Raw genomic sequence first — 13,485 nt, 5'->3', positions numbered from 1 at the left:
GTCTGTCTGTCTGTCTGTCTGTCTGTCTATCTATCTATCTATCTATCTATCTATCTTTTTCACTCTTTCTAGTTCCATCTAGCTCAGGTCTTCTCAGGAATTCTTTGCCTAAGCATACACAGACGCTTTTCAGTTGAATGATCACCTGTGTACCGATTGTTCTGGAATCCATCCTGAGGTTCCCTTTATTACTGGAAAATCTTTAGTAAGTCCCTGCGGCCCCATCTCCTCACTGAAGCATCCATGCCTAGCTATCATCACCGTGGAAACCTGGCAAATGAGATGCTCTCTGTTCTCCACCCTACTGCCAGCCTACCCCCACCCCGGCTTTGCTGCTTAAGAGTCTGTTCTACCTTAGGGCTTTCAGCAACTCTTCAAATCCACTTTCCTTACTCAAACTTTCATCAATGTTACTTAAAAGAGTCTCCAGACCCTTCTGTTACTCCAAATTCAAATGTAGGGTAGTAGGTTCTAATAACTAATGTGTACTGATGGTGTACATGTGCTCACTGCTTGTGCTAAGAGTGTTAAATGTGTAATAAACATCCTTTTCTCACGGTGCTCTAAGAGGTAGGCACTACTATTATCTCTGTAATCAAATGAAAAAAAAAAAAGCCGGAATGACAGAGAGGCAAAACACTTTTCCAAAGTGCTCTTCAGCAAGGAAGAAGTGGAGCCGGGACTCCCACTCCAGTAGCCTGTGCTTGCAAGCATCCATTTACAATGACTTAAAAGTTCTCACACTTTTCCCAGTGGAAGTCTGGTAAGGCCTGAGGCCTTGGCCCTTCCAAGATGCTTCGAAGCCTTTTTAGGAATATCTGAAAACCCTACCATTTCCAGGTTTATCAGAAAACTTGGGTAGGAATAGAACTGATGTTCTTTGTTTTTGTTTTAATAAAATCAGAATGCTCAGTGGGAATAGTGATGCACAACTTTAGTCCCAGCACTGGGGAGGCAGCGGCAGGCAGATCTCTGAGTTCAAGTCTAGCTTGGTCTACAGAGCTAGTTCCAGAACAGGACAACAGGACAGACCGAAAAACCCTCTCTATAAATAAATAAATAAATAAATAAATAAATAAATAAATAGGCAAGTAAGTAAGTAAATAAATAAATAAATATTTTAAAAAGAAGCGCTGATGAAAGAAACAAAGCTTTGAAAGGACCAGGTCCTGAACCTGCCCATGGCTATCAGACAGCTCACTGACTCCACCCCAGACGAATCGTCAGTTGGCCTGTAAATTTAAGCAAGCTGTGTTAGACAGGAACATGGGATATGTCTGTACCCTCGTTCAAGTGCTACTTACTACGTGGCATCGATAAATCTGTCTGTGAGATGCAGCATTACCTGATACACTCTCATTTGTAATGCAGTGGGCCCCATCAGAACCTCACTGGGCTGCTCTTTTTAGGAAACCTGAAGATGAAGTAGGGACAACTCTGTTGCTTCAAGGGTGAGTGGTCAGGATCTAGATGTTGTCTTGGATTTCAATACCCAATAAATATTTGTAAAAAAAATAAAATAAAATAAAAAAGATTTTCCGAGAGAAAACGGAGAAGAACCTCATGCTATTACTGAACATATGTTGCTGTTGCTACATGTTATAATTATTTTCTCTCCTTCTCTATGTGGGCTGAGAATTCCTAGAAGGGAGGGACTCTGGGCTTCAGTTGTAGCTGTAATAGTGGCCAAAGTTAGCATCCCCCAAGCCATCAGATCTGAGGGCATCCTGGTTGTGAACTGGCTCTTAATCAAGCCTACCTCTCACTAGTATTTCTTCCATATAAATACACTGGTTGGCCAAACCTATTGTAGGGTCAGGCACATAGACACCGTGTAAGCTGTAGTTAACTTTATTATTTAGATTGACTCTGAGAGATGTCATTTATCTTCTGTATAACAAAGAAGGTATATCTGTGATTCCTTCATTTTATATTTGAAACTTCAGGGCCATGAGGCAATTTACAGAGCCATCAGGCACCAGTACAATCTTGTCATGGTCCTTCTGACTGGGATTTGCAAGACTCAGTGGATGGGACCTCATTGACTGACCAGAAAAATTTTAGGAACCCTTCCCTATACTTGACACAAAACAATTTACATAATCAACATGGGAAACCAGAACTTATTTGTATTTTTAGAACTTACTAGATTTCCCCCAAAATAAATCAGTCACTTATTGTGTGTGTGTGTTTAAACAAACAGACAAACAAAACGACTGTGGAGAAATAGGTAACATCTTCCATTTAATCTATGTGATAACTGAGAATCTGGGGAACGGAATGAAGGATGCCAGCTTTAGGTGAGAACCAACGTTGTACCTGAATTCTGTTCCTTCATAAGGCAGAAGCTTGGGCATTTCTAGAACGTTCTCTTTTGTTTGTAGTCAAATGCTGAGTATAACGCTGATGGGAAAGGGACTAACTCCAAAATAATATCTCAAATATATCGTGCTAGTTGTCATATATTGTCATCGCTTCCATTTCTGCCAAGAATGACCAGAAATCACAGCTGAAACAGCTATGAGCAGCTGGAAATTGTGCATGAAAGGAACTGAATTTTATTGTGCAGTAGATTCCAGCACACTAAACAAATGAAAGTTCCAGTCAGTGTGCTAAGGTACATCACAAAGTGGAATCCCTTACTACATACAGTTCTGTGGGCCTCGTTCTCCTCTATCAACGCCTCTGAACACAAATCCCACCGCACATGATCAATGGGCTGCCTGCAATCTCCCCCTTTAAGAGCTTGCTCCGCGGGACTAACGTTTGAACAGGCCCTGGGGCCCCTCCTCTGCCTCTGATTGGTCGGGGGCGGAGCACGAGGCACATCTGCCCGCCCAGAACGGTTAGCGGCGCTTTGTGATTGGCGTTCGTGGAGCATATATAAGGTGCAGTGTGGCCCCGCAGCGCTCAGTTTAGAGACCGGCTCAGAACGGTTCTGTTGTCTGAAGAGAAGCGGCGGAGGGGGACTACGCGTCACCAGGTCTTTTCTCCACCGAGCTTTCAGACGCCGAGGGTAAAATCACAGAGGAAGACCTGATCCCGCCTCCCGCTCCTCTCGCAGCTTCAGAAGGCAAGCAGGCGTTCACCCAATCGTCTGGGAGCGAAGACAGGATGGAGTTCAAGCTGGAGGCTCACCGCATCGTCAGCATCTCCCTGGGCAAGATCTACAACTCGCGGGTCCAGCGCGGCGGCATCAAGCTGCACAAGAACCTCTTGGTGTCGTTGGTGCTGCGCAGCGCCCGCCAAGTCTACCTGAGTGACCCCTGCCCTGGCCTCTACCTGGCTGGCCCTGCGGGGACCCCGGCGGTGCCACCGCCTCAGCAGCCTGGAGAGCCTGTAGCCGGGCCACCCTCCGGCTGGGGAGAGCCGCCCCCGCCGGTCGCCCGTGCCGCCTGGCCGGAGCCCGAGCCTCAGCCTCAGCCGCAGTCGCAGCCTCAGCCTCAGCGTCCCTCTGTGTGCCACACGCCCGGAGCGGGAAGCTCAGAACCGGTGGTCGCGCTGGCCGGATCGGGGGAAGCTCTCCCGGGCGGAGAGGAGGACTCGGCGGCAGCTGCTTGGGGCCGCGTGGAGCGTCCGCGCGCGGCGTCTTCTGGAGGCGGCTCGGACGCGTGCCCCGAGGGGCCCCGGGCAGTGCGCCGCCCGTGCGGCTGTTCCCCGGCCGTGGAGGAGCGGTCCTCCGAAGACGGGTCCCCCGCGCCACCCGCCCCGTGTCCCAGGAAGCGTGGCGCAGCGGGAGTGGGTGGCGGCCGCGCGGGCTGCTCGGCACCCGGCTCTACTCCTCTCAAGAAGCCGCGCCGGAACTCGGAGGAGCAGCCAGTCACCAGCGAGGAGGACACGGACGAGGAGATGGAGACCGGGAACGTGGCAAACCTCATCAGCATCTTCGGGTCTAGCTTCTCGGGACTCCTACGGAAAAGCCCCGCGGGCGGCCGAGAGGAAGAGGAGGCGGAGGAGGGCGGCCCGGAAGCCGCCGAGCCGGGGCAGATCTGCTGCGACAAGCCGGTGCTGAGAGACATGAGCCCCTGGAGCACAGCCATCGTGGCCTTCTGAGCCCCCGGGACCCGAGCGGCTGGAGCTTGAGCAGCGGGAGTCCCCGAAGTGCGGCCGGGGCCTTTCCCGGCCGCGAGGACGAGCCGAGACCGTAGGCGCTGGGCGCGTAGGGGAGACTGGTTGCTGCCGGGCAGCACATCGCCCCAGAAAGGGGCAGCCCGGCTGGGCCGTGGCTCTCGAGTCTCATCCTGAGACCTAGAGTTGGAGGCTTATTGGAAGAGGACGATCGATCGTTAACTTTTGTATCTGTGTGTGTCCGTGTGTAAGTTTGTCTTGTGTTGAAACTGTTCTGTGGTTCTGGAATGCACCACCCCTTCCCCGGGGCTTGAGACTTTGGGGGTGCAGACAGGGACTTTCCTCTGCCAGCAGCACAGAAAAGGAAGCTGCAGAAAGGCTCGAGGAAGGGGAGTTCCCCGTTCGATCTTGGGGGAGAGAGGGACTTTACACAACACCTCTCTCTCATGAAAGCTACGACCGCACCGGGGCGTGGAGTGGCGTTTTCTCACAGGATTTCCTCAGACTAGAGGGAGTTCGTCTGGAGTAGAGACTTGTATTATTTTTCTCCCTCCCCGTCCTTTCTCTGGCACAGAAGAAGCGCTTCTACCCTGTGATTACTCTGGGAAAGCAGAACATTAAGGGACCTTCAATTCCCCACAGGGGAAAAAAAGCTTGCTGAACTTCACAGAAGAGTTCAAGCTTGGAAATACGGAGTTTATAGAGAAAAGATATATTTTTAAAAGCTCTAGCTCAGAACTTACTACACAGTGCTTTTAAAAAGTGTTTAATGAAACAAAGTTTACAGACGAGCTCTAAGTGGAAGGACCTTATGGTTTTGTAGATAAGGTGACTCCAGTCTTTGTTGTATAAAGGTTGGGGGAGCTGATAAGGTTTTTGTACAGTATTTTCTCCTTCTCTGTATTGATTTTTTGTATAAAAATGTAACTTTACGTGTCTAACACGTATTAAATATTTTGAAGCAACTCCACTGCCTGTTTGTATGTATGTAATCACTTGTCTGGGTTTCCAACAAGGTGTGTGTGTGGGGGGGGGTGCCACCAGGCTGGGAAATGGAAGGTGTGGTTCTTAATATCAGCCATTCACAGGCGAGGGACAGTGTTGGCTGACTTGAATAAGTAGCAAGAAAGACACGTTTAAGGGCTTGGTTTTGGTTTTTTGTTTTCACGCACATCCCCATCCATAGGACTAATGGATACTGGTATCAATGACTGTCAGTTTGAGACTTACCACAACTTTCTCTTCAGGCATGACAGACTAGTTTGGTTTTCTATAGTTTGATCTGATGGAATCTTTAATATTAAATAATATTAAAAGCCAAATTTTACAGCCTTTCTAATATCAAATATTTCCACCAAAACTTTGTTTCCAAAACAGGTCTGGTAACGTATAGACGGTAGATCAATTTTTAGATTTGAATTGGGGTGGGTGGGGGTTAGATAGCAGCTTCAGAGGTCTTACTAGGACCAACCATGAAGAAACCGATGAAACGGACTTGTCTAAATGTTCAGATCCATCACTGTGGTCCAGTATATGTCAAGGTTGACATTTGACTTTAGTTGTAGAAAGTAAAAAGGTCTGAAAGTGAAATTATGTGTATCAAACCAGAGAAGGAAGGAGACCAAGGGAGGTTGGCTAAATTTTATTCTCATGTAGCAGAACTTCCTGGTTTGCTCTTGTCACCTACATGATGACATAAGTGGTTTTGGTCATGCTAAACAGATGACAGCCAAGGCAATTTAAAGAGACCGTTTTGTCTAAGGCAAAATGTTCAGTACTTAAAGAGGTACTCTCTTAGGAGCAAACCAATTAGACACTTAAGTTTTAAATATAATTGCTAGTACTTCAAAAGATGCCACCAGTTTCTAAGTAGAATGCTTAAGAAACAGAAATGAGGAAAGAGGGAAAGGGCTATATCGCCTTTAGACAAAAGGAGCATATGAAGTATGCTCTTTGGCCGTAGCCTAAGCTCTAATTATATGAACTGTATTAGTTGACTAGGCCATTGCTTTGCCCTTTCTGTAAGCTATGGCTGGTTTTCTAAGCAGGAGAGCTGTTACCTTTCTACTCCATCACCATAATCATGACATGTACATAATACATAGAATAATAATACATAGAATAAAACATGCTTTAATCAGGCTGTTACTCAATTGTCTTGTTTTCTTTCAGAAATTAGCTACTTAAGCTCTATTATAACTACTAAAGATCCATTAAGTGGATCTTAAACTGAAGGTGCCCAGGGCCTTCATTCTGCAACCATTTCCTGTTAGTTACTAGAACACAGTTACGCTTGAAGAGCTGTCTCGGTGTGCTTTATATTTGAAGGGGCTCACATTTGGTGTGAAGAGAGCTGTATGTTTGTTTTAGATGTGACTAAGGCCCCTCTGCATCCTTGGTTGCCCGCCAAGATGAACCATGGGACCATGTGTCTGCTTAATTTCGAGAAGTAAATTGGAAAAAAGGTTTTACTTCTTTGTGTAGCATGGATTGAGTGTTACAATAGCATGAGCTCTGGAGCCAGATTGCCTGCATTTTCCTGCCTTAGTCCTGACTCTCTGCTCTGAGGACTTCATGTTGCTTCAACTCTGCTTCTTCGTTGTTGTGGTTGTTTTCAAGTATAAAATTAGGATAACGTACTTACCTCATCGAGTTGTGAAAATTACTGAGTTAATGGTCTTAGAAAGTACTTCCTAAGGGCAGTAAGGTACCACCTGCAGGTAGTCGACAGCATTCAGGAAGCTGAAGCAGGAGGTTTTCCAGTTTGAAGCCAAACCTGCCTACACACAGACCTTTTCTCAGGCCCCAAACAAGTACCTCAACTGTTGTTATTGTTGCTATAGAAGTGAGGTGTGTGTGTAAATCAGATGCTGTGGTAAAAAGAATTGTGTGCATTTGTAGAGAAGGAGAAGAAGGAGGTTTCTATCTTTAAACGATCCTGTCAGCAAATAAGAGCTTTTTAGACTCTCTCTGGACACACTTGCAGGCATGAAGCTCTGCTCTACCAGTAGAGTTGGTTGCCGTGTCTATCTCACACCAACCCTGTGGCTTTCTTGGATGGTATCTGCTCTATATTCAGGGAAGAGTAAACAGGAGTGAAAACTCATAAAAGGACAAAGTTCTTGTTCACACACAAGTGCTTTCAGCGACGAGTAAAGGAAAACAGACAAAGAGCACCACAGAGCCATGCTTGTCTCTTAGTGCTTAGCCTAGAATGTTTCTAAAGCCATGCTTGTCAATAGGTCTGGACATCTTGAGGCACAAGTAGGCTTATTGTAACTGAGTAAGATATAGGGTGACTAAAGACAGTGTCTAACCTTTCCGGAGCAGGACCACATTGGGAGGGCCTCCATTCTCTTCATTAAATTAACCATTCTAGCATTAGAAACTGAATTCAGCACCCCCACCCCAACATGTTAGATGGTCATTCTACCAGTGAGCCAGACCCCCAAACAGAAAACTTCTGACAGCGATGCAAAAGCTACATGTTTAAAGGCATCTTTGGCTTTTAATCCCAGTATTCAAGAGGCAGAGACAGGCAGATCTCTGTGAGTCTGAGGCCAGTCTGATCTACCTAGCCAAGTTTTAGGGCAACCAGAGCTACATAAAGTAGAGTCTCATTAAATCAATCAATCAATCAGTCAACCAATCAATCCCATGACCAGAGAGTGAAGGTGATAGAATTCAGTTCAGCACTTTCCAGCTATGCCACTTTGAGAAACCATCCTTTTGGGGGGGGGGGCGGGCATTAATGATGGGACACTTGAAGTGCTGTTCCAATGCCTTGGTTCTCTCTGAGGCTTCTAACTGCTTTCCCTGCCTTTCATTGATAATAGATTAGATTTTAGGATCGGGGAATTGGGAGATTGGGTCTTTTAACTTCTTTGGTGGAACACTCAGAATAAAAGATGTTACTACTGGGAATGAAGTTAATGACAGATCTGCCCCCATGGCATCCTTGGGTTAACCTGGATCTCTCCAGCTTCCTTGGTGTGCCGATGTAGCTTAGAGCCAGAGTGCTGTGGTCTAAAGCCTCACACTGTGGCATGGAGTTTGACAGGATTTTTTTTCCTTTATAGTTATTACTTTATTTTATTATTTTTTTGGTAGAGTTAGTTCAGTTCACTGAATATCCAAAGGACTTCTGGTCTTTTGCCCTAAATATTTTATTCTTGTCCTGTTTGTGAGATTTTCATTCTCCTAGACTCCCTTTTATCCCAGCAGTTCCTAAAAGAAGATGAGATGAAAAGAAATGCTGATCCAACCTTCCCCGACTATGAAAGGAGCCTTCACTGTGAGGTGCGGGGCTGCAGTGGGGAGTGAGGTTGGCTTCACAGCATTCCTGGCACTCTGTCCAGTAATGAGCACTTCGTCTCTCAGCCTTTGAACTGTTGTTCAAATTAAAAGTTCTACCCTGTGGAAAGGTTTGGGAGGAAGAACAGCAGAAGTAGAGTTGACGTTAGGAATCTCTTCCATCTTAGCTCATGCACTTGGACTTTCTCAGTAATATTTCTTAAAAAGTACAGGAAAGCGGAGTGTAAAATATACATGCCTCGTGGAATGCCTCCTTCCCGACCCCGTGTTTCCCCACGTGTGCCGCCCCCTCCCCCAGTGGGAATGGCATTTTTAAAAATAAAAAAAGCCTCTCTAGCAATTTCTCTGTCCCAGAGGGATATAGAACCCAAGTCATCTTTGCTGGACTGCATCCTGGGGTTTGTCTCAGGCCTTTGGAATCCTACAGGCAGAGAAGGGGAAGCCTCTAGGGACTGCATTCCTGAAAGGGCCTCTCTCCCCCTCTTTAGATCCACAGCCATCTCCACTACTGGATGGCCGCCTACTTAGGGACAGAGGTGAATGGTACTGGCTGTCGGCTGGCTTGTGGAAGCTGAAGGAAGAACAAGTGGCCTTCACTAGCACCTACCACTGAGCCATCCCCAGCAGGTGACTAAGGTGCAGGCTCTGTCTGGGATGCTTGTGGGTAAGCCTAGACTAAGCATTTTCTCTGTGTTTTGAGACTTAGCTGCCAAGGCCTGCGTCATAAGCCACACCTCTAACTTAGAGAAGGAAGGTAAGAATCCCTTTTCCCTTCCTGACTCCTTTAACCAAGTTTAACCTGGCTCCGCTCTGCTTTCTTCCTATCAACTGGACCTCTGCCAGGCTTCCAAGCCTCTAAGGCAAGGCTTCTTTCAGGTTTCTTTGAGTACACAGGGGTATGCTGAAAGTCCTGTTCCACCTGCTTAGTTTTCTTCCCTCCACACACCTCTCACCCCCCTGCCTTACCAAGGCACCGGCTGGGGGGCTGGCGGGGGGTGGGAGAGCTTGTTTGTTCTGAGGTAACAGGGAAAGCAAAAGCAAGACCAAACCAAACCAAACCAAACCAAACCAAACCAGTCAAACCATTGTCTTGTACTCTGCAAACCAGTGTTCCTTGGGCTTCAAACTAAGGTAGAAGATGCCTCAGGCTGCTCTTCATTTAAATCCCTTCTTGCATCCTAGATAACCATCCACCAGGGCTTCTCCTGGTTGCCACTAACTGCCAGTAGTGTCTTGACCTTCACAGCACAGATGGTTGCAACTGTGCTATGGGTGGCTCTCCTCCTTTTGTCTATCTGGTCTTTCTAAGACATTGCACTCTCCTGTGATGGTCCTCACCTACTGTTTGAGAAAGAGTCTGACTGCTCAGGGAAGGAGAGCCCATGATTAGGAAATGTGACAACCTACTAAGAAGGATGAAGATTAATATTTCCTGACCATGAAACTTGTAAAGTCTCCCCAAACTCTAGACACTGGAGATCAAGCCACAGCTGTGTTGGCTGCAAGTTGTCATCCTCTCTCTGTGCCTCACCAGATCCCTCAGTCCCTGCATAATAGCAGGGGTGGGTAGGGGAGTCTACTCTCTGGAAACAGGAGCAGCAGCTGAAAGCCAGCTTGGCTGGTGGCCAGATGCAGGGAAGGAGAGGCAAAGCCAGGGGAGCCCACACGTGGGCTCGACAGCCTCTCCCCCAGCCTCTCCCCCAGTGTCTCCCCCAGCCTCTCCCCCAGCCCCTCCCCCAGCCTTTGCTGGGACTGCACGTGCTGCTTTATAGCACAGATAATGAATCTCAGAACCACTTGGATGGGGAAATCCAAAAGGCCTCTTCTTTGCCTTGTCTCCCCCTCTAGTCTTTGATTGATCAATAGAGGCCTTTTTACAGGGAGAGTGGCTAGGATTGGGAGAAGGGAGCAGTTATTTCCATCAGTACCAGAGTCCTGCCAGCGGGAAGTGAGCTGGGGGCTTGTGGACCTAGGGTTTCGGGGAGTGGGCAGTCACGTGAGGAACGTGAGGACCGGCCACTGAGTCAAGCTCTCTGCATGAGGTCTGCTGGCGGCCAAGGGAATTTAGGGCAAGCACACCCCGCCCACCTTCTTCTCCCTGGCTTTTCTTCAGCTCTACCTCTCCTTTTCTTCAGACAGTTTCCAAGTTTTATTTTTGGTTTGGAAAAGGGTGAAAATTCCTTGACATCTGCACTCAGCCGCTCCCTTCCCCCATAACGTGACCTACTTTAGAGACTAGAGTGACTTTTATTTTTACGGCCATGGGAGAAATTACTAAAAGCAAAGAAGCTGGAGCTGAGGGACTTGGGACGGGGACTGGGAGGAGGTTATTGTCCTACAATTTCTGTGGCTGTCCTCTAGGTTCCGTTTCCAAAGTCTTTTAAGGGGTGCTCGCTTCGTGGCACGGTGAGAACAGCTGTAAAGATGTGGCGTGTGGGCGAGTCTGGTGTGGGCGATTCTGGTGTGGGCTGGCCCAGCTGTCTGCTTCACAGCCTTCCCTCGTCTCAGCATCAGGCATCTGGCTTCCCAGTGCAGAGCCTGCTGCTCCTGGGATTCCTCAATGAGAAAAGAGAGCTGCATCCCAGGCTGGACAGAATAAAGGAGGTCACAAGCAGAGTGTACATCTTGAGTAGTATGGTGATGACTCAAAAGAAGTACTCAAAGTCACCTTCACCTGCTGCCATGAGACCCTTCTGAGGACGAGACGAGAAACCAGAAACTGAAGAATGTGACTCAATTCAGGAAGTAGCTCATTTCTCTTGGTTTCTATTTATGATGTGTGTATGTATATGTGTGTGTGTGTGTTTGCTTTATAGTTGTGATTAAAAAGTAAACTTTCTGTGAAGAAAAATACACTTATGAAGGCACACACTTTTAATCCCAGCACTTGGGAGGCCGAGACAGGCAGATCTCTGAACTCGAGGCCAGCCTGGTCTACAGAGTGAGTTCCAGGATAGCCATAGCTACACAGAGAAACCCTGTCTTTAAAAAACCAAAACCAACCAACCAACCAAAACTAAACAAAACAAATTAAAGTGGATATTAAGCAAAAGACACAGAAGTAAAAACAAAAACAGAAAAAAAACAAACAAACAAAAAACAAACAAACAAACAAAAAAAGCAGCAGCTATTTCTACCGCTCTCACAATCAGATGTGAGTTCCTCAGCTTTAGGTTACTGGAGGCCTAGCTCCCCCTTGCCATTCCTCCCTTCACAGACTGCCTCCGGCCATATGGAATGATTTACAATTTGAAAAACATTTCTGCAGGCTTCTGGACCTTTCTATGTCTTCCCAAGGGGGCTGTGGTCAAGTTTAGAGATGCTCCTCTGAGCTATGGGAGTAAAGAATCTCGATCATGTTGCCAGCACACAGACTAGATTGGAATACTAGAGAGATCAGTTAGCATGGCCCATGTCCAAGGGTGGCTCACAAGGCTGGGAAGTGTTACATGTTTTAAAAGAAAAGAAACTCCAGAAAAAGGAAGAGCCAAAAGCTAAGACCTGGGGAGGAGGGAGCCTAGAAGTGGGCTGCGGCCAGAAGAGGCACCATCAAAGGGAACAGAGAGGAGAGCCATGGTACTTACTAAAGGAGGTGACAACAGAAAAGGCCATGGAAAACAAGGACAGAGAGAATTTCACCGAGCCGAAGCCTGTCATGGGTGAAATGTAACAGGTTCTGGTAGAAGATGCGAGAGAGACATGAGGTTAGAGCCCATGTGGAGGGACAGCTGTGGAGGCTCTGAGTATGACTTTCTTCTTCCCCTGAGCTGGCATAAAAGCAAATGAGAAACAAGATGGCAGAAAGGAGCTGAGGTCAACTGAAAGGGTCTGCATCTGCTGGGTAGTGGTGTCACATGCCTTTAACTCCAGCAGGCAGGAGACAGAGGCAGGCAGATCTCTGTGAGTTCGAGGCCAGCCTTGTCTATACAGCTAGTTCCAGGACAGCTAGGGCTACACAGAGAAGCCTCCCCCACCCCCAATAAAGAAAAGGAAAAAAGAAAAAAGAAAATGCCTGCATACAGGGGCAGGAACAGCAATGCTGGGGGCGGGGGGAATGGGATTTGAACATATATACATATGTACATATATTCATATATATATATATATATACCCTAAATATGCATCTTTTAGTGGGAGCACCTTCTATTCTGTAAAATACCAGAGACACTAATAAACTACTCTGGGGACCTTGTTAGTTTCAGCCTACCATCTCCTCTTCACTCCCAATCGACAAGGACCCTTGCAGTGTTAACTCCAACCTATCAGTTGGCAAGGTAACAAACCAAACTGCTGTAGGAGTCGGGAAATAAAAGGATGGCTTCCCGAAGCCCTAGTGTCACCAGCTACCATGCTTAAAGACAGACATTTCTGATGTACCAACGCCTGTGTACACTAGGTGTTTAAGACATTGGAATGCAAGTATATTCCATGAAGAAGGTATGGTTTGTTAGAAAACACCTGCAGAAAGCACACATATGCACACTTTGTATGTGCACACGTGAGCGTGTACACATTTAGTGCTCCTATTCGGAAAAGCAGTTATGAATGAAAAATTTCTCCTTCCACCCCTCAGTCTGACCTCATCCTTCTTTCAACGTTCCGGAGGATTAGTCGGAGGCTGCAGACAGGTTGGGACACGTCCGACAAAGAGGTTCCGGATATCAAGAGGAAAAGGAGGAGAGCCAAGCAGCGTTAGGTCAGTTAAGGCAACTGGAAGGAGAGAGAAAAGGAGTGTGGGAGAGTGGGGGACGGATGGGGAAGGCAAGAGAGACAGATGTCTGTGATGATTTCAAGAGAAACAGAAGACTAAAATAGGCTCAGAGTCAGAAAACAGGGAGAATGTGAGAAGTAGGAAAAGGTAACTGAACTGCAGCGTGTGTGAGAGAAGCCTCGCAGAGCTGGGGAAACAGCAAAGTTCTCCAGAGCACGGGGCAAAAACATAAACGAAGGAATGGGTCCACGTGGTGGCTGGATCATTTCCTGTTAAAACCATGACAGCAATTTACAAACCAGCATCTTTGTTAGACTCCTGCCCCAGCGTTTCAGAAAGCTAAGGTGAGGTCCTAGCTGTCCGCATTTGCCTAGGCCACCCAGGGACAAAAA

General features: G+C 47.2%; 1 protein-coding gene across 1 annotated transcript; it reads left to right on the top strand.

Annotated features, from left to right (window-relative positions):
• Positions 1 to 2,770: 2,770 nt before the first annotated feature.
• Positions 2,771 to 5,034, top strand: Ier5 (immediate early response 5). The gene has a single exon (XM_021162131.3). The coding sequence runs from the start codon at positions 3,115 to 3,117 to the stop codon at positions 4,051 to 4,053; it is 939 nt and encodes a 312-aa protein (XP_021017790.1). The 5' UTR covers positions 2,771 to 3,114; the 3' UTR covers positions 4,054 to 5,034.
• Positions 5,035 to 13,485: the final 8,451 nt, after the last annotated feature.

This window comes from Mus caroli, unplaced genomic scaffold, assembly GCF_978045245.1.
Source record: "Mus caroli unplaced genomic scaffold, Mus_caroli_1 scaffold_1, whole genome shotgun sequence".
Classification (NCBI taxonomy): Eukaryota; Metazoa; Chordata; class Mammalia; order Rodentia; family Muridae; genus Mus; species Mus caroli.
Note: the sequence above shows the minus strand (reverse complement) of the source record. Positions and strands in the feature narration are given on the sequence as shown.